The 21,358-nt window shown below is 42.2% G+C and overlaps 1 protein-coding gene across 1 annotated transcript; it reads right to left on the bottom strand.

Moving 5' to 3' along the window:
• Nucleotides 1-408: 408 nt before the first annotated feature.
• Nucleotides 409-11,827, bottom strand: tmem110l (transmembrane protein 110, like). Its single transcript, XM_027272416.1, has 8 exons — nucleotides 11,336-11,827; nucleotides 8,670-8,718; nucleotides 8,356-8,451; nucleotides 8,149-8,274; nucleotides 6,418-6,526; nucleotides 5,665-5,748; nucleotides 5,457-5,588; nucleotides 409-1,513 (listed from the first exon to the last, which is right to left on the bottom strand). Exons 1-8 carry the CDS (start codon nucleotides 11,511-11,513, stop codon nucleotides 1,385-1,387), a joined length of 903 nt encoding a protein of 300 aa, XP_027128217.1. The 5' UTR covers nucleotides 11,514-11,827; the 3' UTR covers nucleotides 409-1,384.
• Nucleotides 11,828-21,358: the final 9,531 nt, after the last annotated feature.

The raw sequence follows: 21,358 nt of genomic DNA, 5'->3' as shown, positions 1-21,358 counted from the left end.
AGGTGCGTTAGATTTTGAAACATATTGTGGTGAAGCTCTAAATTTAAGTTTAGTTTGACACTTTGAGAAAACAGCCGGTGTACAAAGGTAGAAAGTTTCGGAAATCACCGTCCACGAGAAAGCAGCAACCTCCGTGGCTGTGAAGTGCCAAAAAGCTGCAGTTCCTCAAACGTCCACTTGGGGCTGGCTCCAGAAGTGAGTCAGTCTCCATAAGTCCCCATGTTTCACAGCAGAAATAAACATGTTTACAGCCTGGTACAAAAAACAGTTTTGGTCTCTGTCGCTAATTTCCCCGTTTATGACAACTGTACTGAGGGTGAATTTATATACAACTCACCTGTTCAGGTTATATTAAGGCTTAAAGTTATGCAGGATTAAGAGCGTGGACGCTTTGATTGACAGCTGTTCCCAGTCTTTATGCTAAGCTGATCAAATGCCTGAAATGTAGCTTCATATATAAACGCATCGATCTTCACGTCTGACTCGTAGAAAAGAGCAAATGTTTCAATTTGTCAAACTATTCCTTTAAGAGAGCCGAGCACAAACACACAGTACTGACACTGCAGGCTCGAAACTTTGTCTAAAATCTCAAGTCGTACTCCAATACTCCATCGTACACAACAAATACACATATCTTAGTTTGACCTGGTCCTTCAAACCACATGAAACATGTTTCCTGCCCATATATGTATAAACATTTTTCCACATAACTGCTACATGTTTGGTCCGTCATGCCTGCAGATCATTAACCATCTTTCAGACTTAAAATAAGCAGCCGGAGGGAGAAGACGTGCAGGAACGACTGTAATTAAAATATAAAAAAAAGGTGGATTTGGAATGATTATATTTAACGGGGTAAAATCTGAGAGCACTTGCTCCTCTTTGGAATATGACACGTTGATAAATGACTCACATCATTCCCAAAAAGTCCCCCAGTGTGGAGAAAAGACAGATTTATGTCGGTCTTTGTCATTACCACCCGCACACTTTGCCCTGCGGGCGCCGCGATCCTTAATAATCTCTCCCCACACACACACACACGCTCAGTTGTGGTTACTCTGATGTTTTCTCACAGCGATCGGAGGCAGCGAGGTGAGCCCCAAAATGTTTTTCTGATTAACAGCTATTCACACCTGCAGTGCAGAGGAAGGCAGCTAAGGCTGTAGTGTTCACAGTCACAGGTTATATGACCTTTAATTGTGCCGTTGCTTACGAGGAAGCTGATATTTAGACCTTTAATAAAGATAAGGACGCATGGTAACTTTGTGTTTGCTCATATTTTGGCTCTTAAGAGTGTTTTTGTTTGTTTGTGTGTGTGTGTGGATAGTGGACGGACAGGTAGGAGGTCACATCACCTGTTTGTTTGTTTTTTTTTTGTTTTTTTTTACACCACCACCCAGCTGGGTCTCAGCGGTCCTCCAGAATACTGCACATGAGGGATCGGGCCGACGTCGGCGGGCTCTTCTTCGCCCTCTGAAACCTCGTCGGTGTCGCTCTCGACGGTCAGCAGGACCTGGGACGCCACAAAAGGTTAAAAAGACTTGATTAGCTGTCAAGTTGTTGATCGTTGTTTCAGGATTTTTGTGATTGATTCATGTTCAAAACGATGAATATTTTCTGCTTTCTTTGCCAGTAAACTGAATCTTTGCCCTGCGCGTGTTAATATCCTTAATAATCTCTCTCCACAGGCTCAGTTGTGGTTACTCTGATGTTCTCTTGCAGCCATCGGAGGCAGTGAGGTGAGCTGCTAACTCCTCAAGAGCTATTTTATTTTGCCAGTAAACTGAATCTTTGCTCGATCCACAAAACAGGACGTTTTATGGCCAAAACAACCAACTGATTTATCAAGAAAATGATCCGCAGATGAATTGATTGCACAAACCATGAGCTAAAAGAAGTCCAGTCAAGTCTCTGGCTAATGTCTCAGTGCTGCATTCCCCAACCTAAAGTGGAAAATATCCCGGCAGCTTGGAAGACTCTTTTCCAGCAGCAGCGGGGATTCGAATCCCACAGGAGCCAAAAATTCCACAACTATAACATTTACGGCATTTTAAAGCCCCATATGTTGCTTTATGTTGGGATGTGACATGTGGGAAAGTTGATACAAAGAGCACTTTAAAGAGAAGCACAGATTCAGATATCAGGATGAAGACAGGCAGTTTTAAACTTTTATTTGGATTACGCTGACGTCTCCTCTAGAACCTTGATGTCACAACAACAACAGCATTGTGACTTTAGCTTCTGCCGCCGCCCCCACCAAGACCTCATCCGAGTCAATGCCCCTCTATCTGTCGTCCTCCTCCACTTCACTCCGCTTTCCATAACATCAGCGCGTGGAAACGACTCCTAAATGTCACTTTTATTCGCGGGATGAAGGCCTTGATTTATGGCCCGCCTGGCAGACGTCCAGGAAGAGAGGAACGAGGCGGGAGGGATAAACACCGTCATCCCACTGAACACGGGGGTCACGCACCCCCTAACAGTCGTCTGTCAATCTTTCCAGAGAGTCGGGGTGGTGAGGGACACAACAACGGGCCCTGTTACCATCACGTCATCCAAATAAAAAAACGAAACTCGACCCAAAACTCACAGGAGTCGATGGCAGAGTCCGATGGTGTGGGCGTCCTCTTGGGGGAGTGTTTGCATACCACGCAACCACAAATTTAATTTTTGGCGCATGTCATCACCCTCTTTCACTTCTTATTTTGTCTCTGGATTGTCTGCAAGCAAATAAAGGCAAAGATTCTGTAAAATAAAGCGACAGTAGCGGGCTGAAAGTCTGTGGATACGCCACCCATAACAGGCATTAATCTGCTGCTGCAACAGCCTCCACCTCGTCCAGTTTCAGGCCTGGCTCAGCTTCACCTGAAGGTGCTGGACTGGAGGTACTGGCTACAATATCTCTACATTTTGAAATATCAAGACTGGAACTAGAGTGTTTCCAACAAATTAACTCCAGTCCTTCAACCAGTTCTGTTCATGATTCTTAAAAACCTTGCAAACCAACACGAATCTCCAACAAGTTTCGAGCACAACCGAAAAATCTAAATCAGGTGCGAGAACCAGATCAGAGTCGGTCTGCGAGGCTGAAGGTAGAAGACTTTTAAACATTATGCAACAGATAAACAAATATCGCAATGCCAACTTTTTAATTACCGTAATTTTCGGACTATTGAGCGCACCTGAATATAAGCAGCACCAGCTAAATTTTAAAAGAAAACACATTTTGTACATATATATAGGCCGCACTTGAATATAAGCTGCAGGTTTTAATGCTGTAACATCAGATATTTACACAGAAAGACGGTACACAAAGATTTTTTTTAAGTTTTAATTTAAGACACGCTTTTTTTCAAACTGCACCTGGCATCAACACGGGACGCCAAGATCACACGCAGTTGCTCCGTTTCCTTCTTTGACAGCCAGATCGATTACCTTTAACTTAAAAGCTGCATCATCTGCATTTCACCGTCGTAGAGGCCGCAGGGTTCAAATCGTATGAAAAAAGTAGCGGCTTATAGTCTGAAAATTTACGGTACATCAATTGGAGAAAATTAACAGGATTATTAGTTATTATAATATTAATTCGTTAGCCATATAAACAGTTGGGAATATTCTAGTTGTATAAAGGGGATATGGAATATTTTCTGCATGTCAACATCAAATTCTTAAAGATTCAAGTTCATTGTATTGGGTTACACTATTTTACCTCTGTGTACTGACAATAAAGTTACATCTAATCAAATCTCAGAGACAAATAAGTAAAAACTTGTCTTGTCTTGTATTTCTGTGATTTGGCTGGACCAGTCCTTTAAATCTGTGCTGGTCTCACATACAGTAAAGCACAATCCTATTTGCATGATCAGATTTTAATGCAAATCATGCAAATTATTTATTGGGGTGGAAATATGATGTTACGTTTCATTAATCAGAAAATACGCCCCAAAAAAAGTACTTTAAAAGGGTTAGTTGAGGGTTTCTATGATACATAAACACTCTGCAAGTCTTTAATAAACAGTATGAAAGCACGGGGCTCTGCTTTAGTCCAAAAACTGCACACAGGGGCCTCAGCAGGAACTCTGACACTGTAAAAATTTTGTAATACCCAAAATTCTTCTTGGACAGTCGAACGAATTCTCCAGAATCGACCAAATCAACGGTAACAAGAGAGGACGGAGAAAACAGTCTGACTCAGTATTTCTTGGACTGACTTCATCTGGGTTTGTTCCTCATTAGATCGAGTGCAGAGAGAGGAAATCTGCACGGTGTGTGTGTGTGTGTGTGTGTGTGTGTGTGTGTGTGTGTGCCTACGCTGCGCTCATCCCACCAAAACAACAGGTGCGGTTGACACCCAGCGTGACCGTGTGGGCACATCTACCGTCAACTACCATTTTCACACACACACACACACACACACACACACACATTAAAGTCTCGCTCTCGCCATCAAAAAGCCGAGACGTTAAACTGTCACATTCCTGCTGGGGAACGGGCTTTAAGAAACTTCATCACAGCATCAAAAGTAATCCCCTGAAAGGCCGATGAGTCACATCCAGAGCAGATGGGCTCGGTCTGATTACGCTAAGTGTTCTGGAGTTTAAAACTTTTAGACGTTTTAATGCTACCTGGAATTCAAATAAAGAGATTCAGACTCCCGAACACGTTCAGCTGTTAGAAGAAGCTCATTTGAATGTAAATCATCAGTTATTTACAACACGTGGACATTAAAGAAGCCGTATTATGATTTAATGTGTCATATAACGCTGTGTCGCTGCTCCTGAGCTGCCTGACACACCCTTTTTCTTCCGTTACCATATTACGTCATGTTGTAACAGAGCACCACCACCTCTCGACCTCACTGTCCATCATTATTACTTCCTCTCAAACGCCAACTCTCCTAACACAGCAACGTGGAATTTATGAGCAAAGCACACCGATCTCTCTGCAAGAACCAACACAACAGTCTCGCTCTACTCCCATTATCTGAGGAAGAGAAGACAACCCAGTGGGTTCACTTTATTTTTGATGGAAAAATCCCCCAAACTCTCAGGAAATGCTCTGTTTCGAAGTCTTCATCGTCTCCAATCAGCCGAGGGAGCAAAAACCCCAACGGTTCAAAGTCAAGGACGGATCCTGTTTCATGTTTATTTTGTAGGTTTCTTTGTTGAACTTGACTGAGCCACTTTGTGGCATAGTGAATACAGGTGCTGCAGCAATGACCAGTAAGCATGTTACGGAAACCTGAAAATGAGCATAACATGTCTTTTATTGTGGACAGCGAGCTCAAAGATGTGATCCTCTGTCTGTGTCGCTGACCTAATGAACTCGAACAGAGAAGATCTCCAGAACGAAGCGGTTGCTTTACTTACATAAGCGCCTGAAAAAGACGAGCAGCTGCTCACCACAGCTCGCTGTGCCCTGATCTGTCGGTACAAACATCACCGTGTTGTTCTCACCCGCGATTCCTCGCTGTTCGTCCAGGGCGGCGTGTCGGCCTTCGTCGCCGAGTCGTCGCAGGAGTCCTCCAGGCTCTTCAGCGTCTTGAACTTCCTCATCATCAGGCTGTCCACCACCCAGAACATGATGGACTACAGGAAGGAGACAGAGAGACCGTGGTCACTGATGCTGTAGAGGTAAAAAACAAAACACTCGACCTCGACTCACGTTCACTATGAAGGGCACGATGAGCATGACCAGCACCAGCTCCAGCTGAGGGTTGGCAATGTAGCCCAGCAACACCTCCTGCAACTGGAACAGAAGAGAGGAGAGGTTAACGTGCTGACTTAATTTCAATAAAGATCTTCCTGAGTTGTATGATTGTATAATCAAACCATGTGAAACAAACATTTATAGGACGACTGAAGGACAGCGAGACGAGACCTGACTCTCTACTTCCCCGCACCAGAACAAACAGTGTTACTATTAATAATACTAATATTTATATTCAGAGTTTGTCAAAGAGCGTGGAGACGATCTTTCAAACAAAGGAAGTAAGGTCTCCAAACAACACAGGGAGCTTTAAATCTCACATCTCCTTCTGTCTGGAGGAAAAACAGATAAACAACTGTCCTTAGATTCCTCAGGAATGCATCAGTTTCTATGGAAAGAGTTAATTTGAATAAACAAATATGACCCCACGATGTCACAGTGCCTCGAAGTTTCCATAAGAATCAAAAAGAGAAGTCAGTCATCGCCTCCACTTGTGTATTCTCTTTGGTCTTGATGGTTTTCATCTCTCAGAGAATTTCAGTACAGTAAACAAAGCCGAAAATAGAACCGAGAGAAGATTGTTCAGATCTGATGATTTTATCACGGAGTCTGTTTCAACAGATTTAAAACTTTTGTTTGTTACAATAAAAATGTCTTTTCCCCACGAGACCTGAACGCAGCACGGGTAACCGTGCGGTCTTCACTTACTTTGGACCATCCGGGGACGAGCAGCACCAGGCTGATCACGCCTTTCTCCAGCACCATGATGAGCAGGTAGATGCCACACTGGCCAAGCCATGCCGAAGGAGGAGGAGGAGGAGGAGGAGGAGGAGGAGGAGGAGGAGACGAGGCCGGAAAACATCAGTGAAGTGCCCATTACATACATGCACATATACAGTATGCGTACACGCGTCATATCTACAACTTATAAACATTATAGAAGATTTTAGACACAGTCTGTCTCCTCGTATGTTAGTATAAATTAAAAACAGACTAAACTCATTTATATTTTTCAGTGATTTTTCCCTCTGTATGTTTTCTAAAGTAACAATATCATGAACTTTTAATGTAGTGGCACCAGAAAATGACGAATCTCTCAAGGTCAGAGAACATGACGTGAGTACCGTCTAATTATTCAGACTTCTGAAGATTTCTTTGTGCTTTTTTTTCAAACTTTTTAAGCCATTTAAGGGTCCATCATCTGGATTACCTCAGGGCTGAAGCAACGGTGAATCATCTGTAAACATTTTTATTATAAAATAAACATTTTAAATCATTTATGACGCATTATTTACAGTTTCCAGCCTCTCTAAATGTCAGGATTTGTTGCTTTTCTGTGTTTTATATCATTCCTATCAATCCACTATTTGTTGCTTTTCTGTGTTTTATATCATTCCTATCAATCCACTATCTTTGGATTTTGGACTGTTGGCACGACAACACGAGTTAAACAGTAATCCGGCTTTGCTTTATTTTGGAAATTATTTCTTCTGCCCAACTTGAAAGATGGAATACTAAAGAATATTCATACGTCTTATTGTGTAAACTTCTTCTTTGCATTAAACGTTTGCGTGACACATTCAGTAAAACTCAAGTCTGATTTAAAGTTAATGTCAACTTGCACCTTTAAAATAATCCCACTGTACAAAAGCTGCACCAACTTTAAGATACTTTGTTCACACATTGTCATGTTTAAAAAGGTACAAAGTGTAAGATTCAATGGTGTAGCTGCTGATTGTGACACCCTCACATCACCTTTCCTTTCCTAGTGTAAAGTTGGTCATGGATAAAACAACACGGTGGACTTGGCGTCAGTAGATATAAAACTAACTAATGTAAACATGGGTATGTATATTATATAGAGCCTCTTAAATCCGACACGCAGGACCTTTAATAAAAATCTTCTGCGTCTTGCGCAGGATATTTAAATCGCCTCGCCTAAACCCTTTCCAGAAGGTTACACAGGTGTCTCACCGCTGCAGACACAAAGGAGGATAAGTCTGTCATTAAGACAGGAAGAAGGGAGGAGGAAGATGTACAGACAGGGAGAGAGAGAGAGAAACACCTGATCATCATTTCAAGGTGTTCCTGGAGCTCACCTGCGTGATCTAAACAAACACACAAACCTGACGCATCTCCGTGAAGATGCAACGTTTTCGGTAACAGAAACTTTGATCATAAAAGAGAAGTGAGATGGCTCTGAAAGTTGCCTCACTGAAATTTTCCATCACATTAAGGAAGGAACTCAAACTAAAAAAACAACAGTGGGGTGAGTGTAGTAGCTGGCGTGGAGTTAAACCCTCGCTGGGAATGTTTTCCAGGCGGGGTTGCAGCTGGGGATGCTGGCTCTCCTCCCCGTCCGCCTCCTGTGTGGGTCATCATCACCCTCCAGTGGCGGAAACCAGAGCTGCAGCTTAAAGAGTCAAAGACATTGAACGCTCACCGTATTCTCCAAACATGAGCAGCGTCCACTGCTTGTACTCCACGAGTTTGGACACGAGCTTCACGGCCAGCCAGATGACCAGCATCCCCAACGTGGCGTCCAGCAGGAAGTTCATCAGGTACCTTCGGTTAAAAAAAAAAAAGGTTCTCGTGAGCCAAACGTCTTTATCATGACCTGTCTGCTTATGCTTCTGAATAACTCACAGGGAGCACGGGTCCTCTTTGGTGAGCGTGGACAGGAAGACGTTGGCAAAGTGGATGAAGAGAGCGCCGATGGCCTGCTTGGACGTGTCGAAGAACCTGGAAAAGATGAAAAGGAGCGCGTTTAAATTTAGTTTCTGATGAGCTGCATGTCTGAAAATGTTTTTTAAAAACAGAAATCCCAAGATTACTTTGTCACTTTGTGCTTTTTACTGTCTATATCGGTTTGTTTGAGACTTTATTTCATCTGTACAAGTACAAATGTAACAACGTAGCATGAGACGTGGCAGAAGGAGATAAAAGAAAGAAATGCTGACCAGATCCTCCACGGCCGTCTTATCCCCACGGGCTCTCTGAACCTCTTCACTGCAAACAAAGAAGAAAAAAACAATCCATTAAATCAATCAATGACGTTTCCACTCGATTCATGTTTATCCTGCAGATCAATAAACATGCAAACACGCGGTTCCTTTTGCGGCTTCTTTGACCTCCACGGTGAACATTCATTTCACGCCCGGTGTTCGTCTATCTCGCCATCTCGCAAGGTCAGAGAGCGCGAGCGGGCGCGTGACAACAGGATGCTGACGTGTTTCACATCCACGAACTTAAGTTTTAAAGTCTACAACTACACGACTGTACTGGTCTAATTATTCAGTTTATTTGAAGCTATTTAAAGGTGCCTCATCTGGATTACTTTAAGGCTGAAGCAATTTTGATTAGAAATGTTTCGTTTGAGTCATTTATGAAGCAATGTTTACCGATTCCAGTGTGTCAAAAAGTGAAGCGTTGCTGTTTTTCTGTGTTTTATATCAATCCAAACTGAATATCTTTGGATTTTGGACTGTTAGGCTGACAACACAAGTTATCTGAAGGTGTCCCTTTGGACTCTGAGTGACTGTCAGGGCCATTTTTGAAAAATCGAATCTAATACTCGTAAAAAAATATGAAAATAATCCTAATTTGCAGCCCTAAATCACTTCAAAGTTGAGTTTTTCGAAGCTGTGAGGATATCTGCGACATAAAAAGTGACATTAAAATGTGTAACTGACTGGAAAAAACAGCAGAGTAAGTTTCTCAACATTTGCTCAGTTGTTTCTCCGCACAAAAAAACAAAAGAAACGCTCTAACTTGATTGTCAGCTCGGCCTTTATCTGGATTCTGTGTGCAGGAATAATGACGAGTTCATGGAAGGAAACTCTACAAAAATAGCTTTTGAGGAAGGAGCACTCTTAGCGCAGACTCAGCTCGGCTTGGCTCGGCTCGGCTGTGACTTGGCATGCCGCCACCGTGATCGTGGCTGAGGGGGGCTCTCGATGCTCGGCTGCACACGGATAAAGTGGCGTAAATATTAACAGATGCGTGGGCTTTGACCAAGAACGACACTGAGAACAGGAAAGGAAAATATAAAGAGAGAGAGAGAGGGAGGGAGAGGGAGAGAGGGAGGGGGGCATTGATTTTTCTACTAATAAGTAACTGAGTGCAGGTTACAGATCATTGATCTCACTCGCCCCTTAAGGCCTGGCCTAATTCTGCAACACTCCACTTGCTCTGAGGCTTCGACTGCTCTTTACCCAGCTGCTTGATGAGCTGATAAAACCAACATGACTGCACTGACCTTTAAAACTACACTCTGATTATTGGACTATGGCGCAGGGAATAAGTGAACGCCGCACAGGATGCACAAATGTTTGTATTTAAGTGGCTGCAGAAGCTGGATAAAGTCGATATTGTCACATAAAGCTTAAAAATAATGCAGAAAGTCACCACTGGACAGGAAGATGTGACTAAAACAGTGACACCTTTCAGCTGCAACTGCTGCAGAACATACCCTGTGGTGACACCCAACATTTCTCAAGTCAGCTGCCACTGAATCACAAGTTATTTAGCAGTCAACAGGCATTGAAACAGTGAAACCCACACTTGTTTGTGCAGGGCACTCAGCTGAGATGCCTTAAATCTGCCCGGACTGGGAAAACTCCCGGTTACAGCGCTGTATTATAATTAAAACCTGACAGGGAGACTGATATCAGCTCTGAGGTTCTTCAAATCAATCATGACCCTGAATAGACACGCAGAGATAAGCAGATCAAACCTGGAAATCCTGGAAACCCTGGAAACCTGGCATAGATAGACCGGTCCAGTGGAGTATTTCTTTGCAGGAACTGAATATAATATTCATTAGTGTGTTTTTATTTGTGTACAATAACCTGAAGATATGAATGAGCCCTTTATATCTACAGTAGCTCAAAACAGACAAACTACAACTGATCTATGAAGTTTTGCTTTTTAGGTAAGTTAGGAGAGGCTGAAAGTGCAAGGGACACGCCGGACCTTTAAAATCTATTAAATTGATTGATGACATTAAATTTCACTGAGATTGGCAGCAATCCTGGATGCAACACCTTCCTTAGGGAGAGACCATGACGACACTTCCTTTAAAAAAAGACGAAATTTATGATGCTGCTTGGCATTTAGGCACCAATAACAGTGATGCATGACACACTTTTAATATTTATGGTAAATTTGGGTGTTTATGGCAAATTCGGCGTAGATATATATGCCACAAATCGCATTTAATTTTACTAAAATATGTACTTGAGCTCATTACAGCTCACTGTTGTGGACGTGGAAGACAAAAACAGCTGGATTTTCCTTTTATAATGTTTTAATTATAGCATTTAATTAACGCCGAATTTAAAGGAGAAGCCTAATAAGGCATGTTATGTTTAAAAAAATGTTTAATTTTTGTTAATTTATCGTTTAAAAGCGATTAATTGTTTAATTGCGTGTTTTTTTAAATGGGATTTGGTGGAGCGCTCGTGAGGCATAAACGTCAACAAAACGCCACGTGGACGGTGTTTGCCTTTTTTTTTTTTTAATTAGTGTGCACAGTTTTTGGTGCATCCTCTCTCCGTGATAAAACACAACATGTTTCAGGTGTTTCAGGTGTTTCAGGTGTTTAAATCCCGGCTCGGGTACTTACACATCAGCGTGCTGAAGGCGACGATGGCCAGCAGTCCCTGGATCAGGACGCCGAACCGGTCCGTCAGGGCTCCGTTATCGCAGCCGTGCGGGTTCGCCTTGTTGATGTCGGACATGTTGGTGACTTCGTCCAGGAATCTTTTCACCAAGAAGACGCCGCTGTATCCGTACATGTCCATGCTGACGCGATAAAAACAACAACACGAAGACAAAGGGAGGCTCGCTAACCGTAAAACCGTAAAGAAAAACAACAACAACAACAACAACAACAACAACAACAACAAGCCGCCGGATGTTCACGGGGAAAGTTTCCTTCAGTGGCTGACCAAACATCTCCTGATGCACGAACACAAAGAGCATCGATTGATTATCTTCTGACTCACATCCATGTTTGTGTGAACGAAAACAAGCAGCCAACGGTGTCAAGGGCGCGCAAACGAACAAACACAGCTTCCAGTAGGAGGTTTTCAAAATAAAAGGCCACCAAGCCGAAGTAGAGACTACCACAAATCACTTTATAGTTAATATTCAGCTTTTATATTTAGCATATGCAACCTTAAAGAGTTAAAATATCATAAACAAAACATCCAGATGGAAACTGTTGAAGAAAAATGGCGACTTGGAGCTTGCAAAAACTAGAAAATTTGCTACAAATGATGATTAGTTGGTGTATATATACTGAAGTAGCCATGTTTAGATTGATACTGTGATATTAGAAACAATTTTAAAGGTGAATAAAATGATAAAAAGGAACAAAACAAGGTGGGAAATAGTTTTAAAAGGTCATAAATTAAAATAAACAAAATCTCAGAGTATTTCTCAAGAGATGTTTGGAGAAAAGTGATTGCCAGGTAAAGAAAAAAATAACAATAAAAGAAGACAGAATGAACAAAATAAGGTTGAAAACAGTTTTAAAAGATGATAAGTTATATGTTTTTAAAGGTTTCTCATGCACAGGAGCAGCAAATGATGAATTTCTGCTGTATTTTATTGTTTGTATTACAACTTTTATTGTTGTTTTAGTGATTATAGGGTCATAGCTTTATGTCCTGTTAACAATAGAAGTATAGTTGAGGAAAAATGGCGAGTTGGAGCTTGTAAAAACTAGAAAATTTGCTACAAATGATGATAAGTTGATGTATATATTCTGAAGTAGCCATGTTTAGATTGATACTGTGATATTAGAAACAACTTTAAAGGTGAATAAAATGATAAAAATGAACAAAACAAGGTGGGAAATAGTTTTAAAAGGTCATAAATTAACATTTTTTAAAGGGTTATTCATGTACATGAGGAACTAATGATGGATTTCTGCTTTATTTTCATGAAATATTACAACTTTTATTGTTTTAATGATTATAGGGGTCATATATTTACTTCATGTTAATAACAGAAGTATAGTAGTTACTTCTTCTACTTCTATAGAAGTATAGTATAGACATATGGTGACTTGGATCTTGTAAACACTAGAAAAATAACTACAAATGATTAATTGATATACATATAACGAACAAACACAGCGTCCAGTAGGAGGTTTTCAAAATAAAAGGCCACCAAGCAGAAGTAGAGACTACCATAAATCACTTTATAGTTAATATTCAGCTTTCATTTTTAGGATATGCAACCTTAAAGAGTTAAAATTTCATAAACGAAACATACAGATGGAAACTGATTGATTCTAGGTGAATAGTTCTGCAACACTCCACTTGCTCTGAGGCTTCGACTGCTTGATTAGCTGATAAAACCAACATGACAGCACTGACCTTTAAAAACTACACTCTGATTATGAGACTATACATCAGGGAATAAGTGCACAAATATTTGTATTTAAGTGGCTGCAGAAGCTGGATAAAGTCGATATTGTCATATTAAGCTTAAATATAATGCAGAAAGTCACCACTGGACAGGAAGATGTGACTAAACAAACGGTTTTTAGTGACACCTTGCAGAAGTGTTAAAAACATACCCTGTGGTGCCAAAACTGCTGAGACACCCAACATTTTTTTCAGAAGGTTTTCAAAATAAAAGGCCACCAAGCAGAAGTAGAGACTACCAAAAATAACTTTATAGTTCATATTCAGCTTTCATGTTTAGGATATGCAACCTTAAATAGTTAAAATATCATAAACAAAACATACAAATAGAAACTGATTGATTCTATGTGAATAGTACTTATTGTTGCACTAACATGTCCTTGTTGCACTAATTGTTTCCCTTTATGTAAGTAAGCTTTGGATAAGTGTCAGCTAAATGACTAAATCTAATGTAATGTATATGTCAAATCAAATCAGATTTTATTTGTATAGCCCAAAGTCACAAAGTACATTTGCCTCGGAGACCCTCTGTCCTTAGACCCTCGGTTCAAGTGAGGAAAAACTTGCCCACAAAAAACCTTTAACAGGGAAAAAAGGTGGAAGAAACCTCAGGAAGAGCCACAGAGGAGGGATCCCTCTCCCAGGACGGACAGAACAAATCAACACAAACATAATGTACAATTACAATGACTGATAAAATGACAATGAATTACAATGAATGATGAAATGATTACAGTAGCAGTGGAACCTGTGATAGAGATAGAGAGACAAGACTATTAGATTAGTAAATTATATGTTAACTGTCTGTTTGAAATCAATCAATCTGTTCTTACTTTATTTTTTCCTTCTTCGTAAACTCACACACAAAACACAAACTTTCATGCAAACGTGAAGCCCAAATTATTTCACTTACCAAAAAAATAAAATAAAAACAGAAATAGACAACAATGAATACAATTTAGCAAAATAGATAATACATGTATAAAAATGTTGCTATACTATTATTAAATGTTGTAATGAATAAAAAAAGAGAGCCAGTGCATAGAAAGCAACAGCAAGACTTAAAAAACTGTAACATTAAAACCAATAAAATGTTTAAAGAAAATGAAAATCCATTAGGTGAATAAAAAATAAACACAAGGAGTAAGAAGAATCAACTTAAAAGCTCAGCAGTAAATAACGAGGCACCTTTTATATAAAAGCAACAATAAACAGATGTTATATTTTTAAACTCCCCTTCAGCTCCTCAGTAGACTATTGTATTCAAAATGTGTTTTTCTGTCTGTTTGGCCCCAGGTTTTCCTTTTTAAAAGAGTTTTCTATCCTGATCTGACTTAATCCAATCAACTAAAGATTGGATTAGCTACACTTTTATTTTGAAGTGACATTTCCCCTCACTTCCTGCTGTGGCTCAGCTGATTTGACCGCGCGGCTCTCGCAGCTGAATTCCTTGAATGTGCGCGAGGCCGCTCCAGAGCGCTCACGAGGACCCGAGAGGAAAACTGCTGCCCTCACGTGAAGCTGCAATTAAAAATGACTAAAGATCTAATTCATGCTCAGTGTTTGTTGATTAGTGGGAGGTAGAGAGAGTGTGGTAACTTTGTCCAGCTGTACTCGAGTATTTGTTCTGATTACAATACTTATGATCAAAAACTAACCAAAGCCAAACATCAACAAGGTCAACGACGTAAGACAGCAGCCAGATAATATTACCTTTCCTCTCTGTCATTGTGTCCATTAAAGGCTGCCCACTTGCCCAGCTCCTGTTCTGGCACGACACTGATTAAAAATCAGTGAATCAGTTGCACTTCATACTTCTCACATTTCTCACAAAGTTTACATGGTGTAAGAACAGACGTATGAATGACAGAGACACCATTCAGATTACAAGTCAGTGCAGCATCAACATGATTTAAAATGAGTTAAAGTTAAAAAATGGTGTAAAAATTAAAGTTTATGGTAGAAAAGTTGCACAAAGTTGCTTTAGTGATGGCTGCATTCATTTTAAAAAGGAGCCAGTTCCTCTGTGTTACACTGTGTTGAATGTTTATTTACACCTCCATTTATCATTAACGTTCTTATATTGACAATAATAAAGTCTTTAGCTGCAGTTAAAGTTTCTCATGATTAAACTGACCAACTTATGTTAAAAATACTGCACATGTTTCAAATATAATGACTTAAAGCATAAACAAACAGCATAAACACACATTTGTGTGCTTTAACTTGATGTAATATTATATATTATCACATATTATATTAAACAAAGCTTAATTGAAGCATCAGAAGATTCTGAGATTTTAGAAAACCTGTCTCTGAAACCAGAATCGTTTATGACTGTTGCCAAAACAAAAAACGGTCTCTGTGTGTGTGTGTGTTTGTGTGTGTATGTGTGTGTGTGTGTGTGTGTGTGTGTGTGTGTGTGTGTGTATAATCTCTCGTGCTCTTGGAAAAGCTTCTCTGGCAGATTAACGGCGCACGCTCCAACCATCTGTTCCTCCAGCGGCATCACACCGACACGAGCGTCTCTTTCTGTCCTGTCTGCTTCACGAGACCTTGTGTGTGTGTGTGTGTGTGTGTGTGTGTGTGTGTGTGTGTGCGCGCGCGCGCCACCACCGTAAACACTTGTACAAAACTGAACTTCCCGTTACACGTTTCAAAATAAAATCCTCAGTGCGGTTATAAACTATTGCGCCACTCTTATTTTGTAATTTTTTTTGGATTGCTTTAAACCTTCAGACTTTTTTTGGCTTGTGGTCTCTTAAAAGTAAGTATTTCACATTAAAAGATGAAAACTATTTAGAAATAAACGCACAGATTTATTTTTTATTTTTGCGCAATTTTGTGTCTCTTATTCTTTTAACCAGCTGATGAATCATCAGATTTTAGAAATTTACTTTTATATCTTACAACTACATTAAGGTTATTTTTGGATCTATTTATGTATTTATTTATTTATTTAGAGAAGTTTAAGGATACATTCCGTTCTCTCTATTGACTCTCATGGTTATGAAATAGAAAAAGGAGAGTCTGGATAACTTTTTTCCAAACATCCATTTGAATGTTGTGAAATGAAATCAACCCAAACAGATAAAAAAACAAAAACAAAAAAAAAAAAAACATGATTACGCATCGTTTTTTCCCCCCGAACATGCCTACATAATTTACTCAGAAAGGACTTTCTATGTTTCACGAACCTTCCCGGTTATTAGGTGAAAGTCTTTGGGGCACTTTGGGGATTTTTCTGGGGGATTCCCAGCAAAACAATCCAACCCTCAAATGTCGGTCCAAATGTAACAAACAAACCTTTGACTCGATTTTGTTGCAGATTTCTGTTGTCAAAGGTCAACGCAGAACTTCCATACTCAAAGAGGAACATGCGTTTAATTCAACCTAATTTAGATATCACCCCCCAGGACAAACCACGTGTTATACTGGCGGTGATCATCCAAGTTTCGCTTTCTGTAAAGGCAAAAGGAAGTTGAGTTCAGTTCGACCATTTATCCACCTCACACAGGTAGTATCTAACTTCTCCATTGGCTGCGGTGGTTCATATCTCGTTTCTTTATGGAAATATGTGCCAACCTTTGAACCAAACACTGTGCGTGACCATCAAAACGTGGTGCGCTCCTACCACTAGAGGATACTGTTGACTTTGATAAGAGATGTGCTCTGTTTTTAAAATAACAAAATCTCAGAGTATTTCTCAAGAGATGTTTGGAGAAAAGTGATTGCCAAGTAAAGAAAAAATAACAATAAAAGAAGACAGAATGAACAGAATAAGGTTGAAAACAGTTTTAAGAGATGATAAGTTATATGTTTTTAAAGGTTTCTCATGCACAGGAGCAGCAAATGATGAATTTCTGCTGTGTTTTATTGTTTGTGTTACAACTTCTGTTGTTGTTTTAGTGATTATAGGGTCATAGCTTTACGTCCTGTTAACAATAGAAGTATAGTTGAGGAAAAATGGCGAATTGGAGCTTGTAAAAACTAGAAAATTTGCTACAAATGATGATAAGTTGGTGTATATATACTGAAGTAGCCATGTTTAGATTGATACTGTGATATTAGAAACAACTTTAAAGGTGAATAAAATGATAAAAATGAACAAAACAAGGTGGGAAATAGTTTTAAAAGGTCATAAATTAACATTTTTTAAAAGGTTATTCATGTACATGAGGAACTAATGATGGCATGTTAAAACTTGTTTTTCACCCTGTATTCTGTTTCATGTCTGTCTTCTTTTATTGTTATTTCTTTACTTGGCAATCACTTTTCTCAAACATCTCTTGAAGAAATTACTCTGCGACTTTTGTTATATTAAAAACAAGCCACATTCATCATAAGTCAAAACTTAATCCTCTATGGTTAGGAGCGCACCACGTTTGAGGGTCCCGCCAGTGTTCGGTTCAAAGTGTTGCACCATTTCCATAAAGAAAAACGAGTATGAAACCACCGCAGCCATGAGAGATTAGCATTACCGGTGTGAGGTGGATAAATGTCGAACTTAACCAACTCCGTGTGTCCTACAGAAGCGGAACTTGGATGATCACCGCCAGTAGAACACGTGGTTTTCCTGGGGGGGAGTGTATATCTAAATTAGGTGAATAAACGCATGTTTCCTCTTGAAGTATGGAGTTCTGGCGTTGACCTTTGACAACCAGAATCCTGCACAAAATCGGTCCAACAGGTTTGTTTTGTTACATTTGGACCGAATTGAGGGTTGGATTGGTTTTGCTGGGAATCCCCCGAGAAATCCCAAAGGCCCAAAGGGACTTTTCCACCTCATTTAATAGTGTAGGGGCTTGGTGGTTGGAAAAGCACGAATCGCTGGGAGAGGAGTCCGGTCGAACGCGGTGGGTCTCAAAGACACCCAGGCCGAGGAGGCAGGAGCTGTTCTTTAATTCCAATAAGCAGGTCACTTTTCTTAACATGGGATTTGTTTGTAGTACCTGTCGTTGCTGTGGGTGGGTTTCTTAGGATGCAACCAATCAACAAGATAAAACAGAAAACAGACATTCGTGGCACTCACACTATGATCAAGATACAACAGAGGAATAACCTATAACTACAAATGTTCCACTTTTACCACACCTACGTGTAAACTTAGCTTCAACACAACTAAACCGTGCCATCATTAATATGAACACTGATTAATTCAAAAAACAAGGAGTCTACTTTACAGGACAACAGGGACGCCACATATCAAAAAACTGGGACCGGGAACAACCAGGGAAGAAACCAGCTGAACTGCCAGACAATACTAAGTACCATTCCGCCCTCTTCGGCTGCTGGCAAAAACCAGTCACCAGTACGCTGTTACTAGGCAGAACTAGTTCACAATTACGCCCTCTAGGGTCATATTGAGACACTCCGTCTCGCCCTGGTGTCAGCCAGCCTTTTGCAACAGCCGCCCCCGAATTCAAGAATTGAATTCCGGAACTTATGGTAAAGGCCTCGATTTTCCGTTCGGAAGAAGGGCAGGGAACGTATTCAGCTTGCCACATGGCGGGGTTATGTTTCTGTCCTATCAACCAACTTCAGGCAGACCTGAACCCGGGTTGTCGCTCCAGGAAAATGTGAGGAACCTTTCCCACAGGCCAACAGGCCCGGGGCAAAACTGGTTGTTCAACAATCATAACAACATTCCCCACCTGCAAGTCCCACAGCCTCTGTCCACTTTCTGCCGGGCCTGGGAGTCCGGAAGGTATGTGTAGGAAATGCTGTCCAGCAACGGTCAGCCAGTATCTGGCCTATGACAGCCATCTCCGCCGACCCGGAGGATCTCTGGCCATCAATACAACTCTGAGGGCAGGAGGCATCCGCCGCCCATGAGGAGACAGTTTAGGGGTGAATGGGGATTTCCGGGTCCGCAAGTGTCTGATGAGCAATCCGAGCTAGGTTTGGAATTGTAGGATTCTTCAATCTCCAGTGAAGAACAGTGCGCAACACCTCCTCTGTAAAACGTCTGAGCCCCATAGTGCACTTGACAGTGCGGGCTTTGGGGGGACCGGATCCTCCCTCTCCAAGCATCCTCCAAAGTTGTGGTGATCCTGGAGGGTTGAACACAAACCGGAATCTGCTGGTTGGCGAGTTGGCCTTGAAGCTCGGGTGAGGGATTCAAAGCCTGCCAAAAGCTCTCTTTTCTCCTCCTTTGAAATTGGTGCCTGGGTCAACAGGAGCTCATGCGGCTTTTTCCCCGCCGAGGATAAGCGTCTCAGCCATCAGTAACGCGTCAGTGTCTATAACTGCTGAGAGATCTTATGAACTGCTCTGTTGTCATACATTTCAAACAGTATTCCCCACCTCTTCTCAGTCCTGCGACCAATCTTGAGCGACGATATGCCCAAAACAGTCGACGCCGGTGGATAAGAAGGCGGGGGTCAAAAGTGCGCTGTCCTGGCTGCGCAATCAGCATCCTGGGCGGATCAGGTCTCCTCTCCATTTCATACACTCCATGCACTTCCTTTGATGTCGACGCACTGCTTCACGTCCTCGCAGTATCCAATATCTCCTCCTGAATTTCGAGCAACACGCTCTCCGGGCCCTGGGATGATCAGCTGACATCATAGTCCTGTAATGATCGCCTGGGCAAAGGTGGCTGGGGATCGAGGACATGGGGTAATCATGTCCTGCTGTGAGGGGCGCTGGCAGCGGCGGAGACGCCTACCACTCTGATTAGTCCACCTGTTTGCCCGCATCGAGCTCTGGAGCAAGTGACATGAGGCGGCTGGATTGCCACTGTTTGCTTGCAGCTAGTAGAGAAGACGCCTCAGGAACTAGTTCCCTCGTGCCTGTTTCAAGGGCCGCAGTGCAGCAGCGGCGTAGGTCATCAGCAGTCACATGAGTTGAAGGTCACCCCCCATGCAGCTGGTGAGCGGGGCCTCCCGATAGTCCACTCAGTGTTTGATGCTGCTTTGTGGGAGCGGGCACGGTTTGTAGTCAACAGCACAGCATGCAGTTGCATCATCCACTCTCTGGCGCAGCAGGGGGGGGAACATGAGGGCTCTGCCATCTCTGCGCGGCCTCATGAATGTTGGGCCATGAGTCCAACCTCCACCATCCCTAGGTCCATGAAGTGAGACCTCTAGTGATAAGCTGCTGGGTTGTCTCCTGATGGCCAACATATTGCCATGTTAGCAGGTCCTGTCAGCTCTGGATTTCAGCCACGCGCGTTCCTACAAAACTTTGTGCGCAGAATCGATGACAGCCACGTGAGAATGGTGATATCAGACCTAGAGTGAGGCTGGCGGATATGGAGGGTCAGCTCTGTGGAATAACTTGGAGAGCTGTGCGCCAGTGAGGGCTGCCACACAACTCCAAACGAGGGATGGACGGCTGTTTCTTAGGAGCCACACGAGCGTGCAGCAAGGAAAGAAACCTCAACCTTGCCCTGTGGGGTATTTTCCATCCTGAGATAGGCCACGGCTCCATATGCCGTGCCTGATGGCGTGCTGAACAAATTAATATCTCTCGCGCTGGAGGGGTGGTCATATTCTCACTGGAGTAGCACCTGGCAGGTTCCTTTGGCAGGTGTTCAAGCTCCGCCGCCCACGAGCGCCAGGAAATGCAAGCAGGTCCATCCGGGAGTGCGGGTCATCCCAATCTATCGTCTGGCCCCAAGCGCTGAACAGAACCGTTTGCTCTGGTGGTGTAGGTATTATGTAACCGAGAGGATCGTATTGGCTGGCAAGGACTTTATATATGTTCCTCTTGTGGCCACTGAGCAATCGCACCATGCGATGCTGTAGGACAGGGGGTCTGACTGGCATGCCAGTGTAGTCCAAGGGCTGCTCCTGGACAGCTGGCCGACCAAGCTGGAGGCCACAGTTCACAGGTGTCTGACCGACGTCAAGGAAAGGGGCGGTGATGGGGGGGTCGTTTGCTGGCCCACTGCCTCAGCTCAAATCCAGCCTTCCAGCCGCAGATGGGCAGTTTGTCCACAAACTCTAAGCAGCGGTCTCTTGATGTTAGGCTGGGCAGACAGTTGTCCACGTAAATGGACTTCTCTATGATGACTTGCATCTCCACGGGCTGGTAGTGACCTGCACATGCTTCGGCAATGCAAATGTTGCACAGCAGGGACTGCAGGGGTTCCGAAGGGGAGGACTTGCCACTCGTTACACACTGGTGGGTTTTCTGGCCTCAGGTCTCTCCACAGGAACCTTAGCATGGGTTTGTCTTAGCTGGAGCAGCCGTTCTCACAATAG

Source organism: Larimichthys crocea, chromosome XX (genome assembly GCF_000972845.2).
Source record: "Larimichthys crocea isolate SSNF chromosome XX, L_crocea_2.0, whole genome shotgun sequence".
Lineage (NCBI taxonomy): Eukaryota > Metazoa > Chordata > Actinopteri > Sciaenidae > Larimichthys > Larimichthys crocea.
The sequence above is the reverse complement of the archived record's forward strand: the minus strand, read 5'-3'. Positions and strand labels throughout refer to the sequence as shown.

Coding starts and splice junctions, on each gene's coding strand:
- tmem110l (XM_027272416.1), bottom strand. CDS start 11,513: ATGGACATGTACGGATACAGCGGCGTCTTCTTGGTGAAAAGATTCCTG. Junction 8,452..8,669: donor AGACGGCCGTGGAGGATCTG/GTCAGCATTTCT, acceptor CATCTTTTCCAG/GTTCTTCGACACGTCCAAGC. Junction 8,275..8,355: donor AAAGAGGACCCGTGCTCCCT/GTGAGTTATTCA, acceptor TTTTAACCGAAG/GTACCTGATGAACTTCCTGC.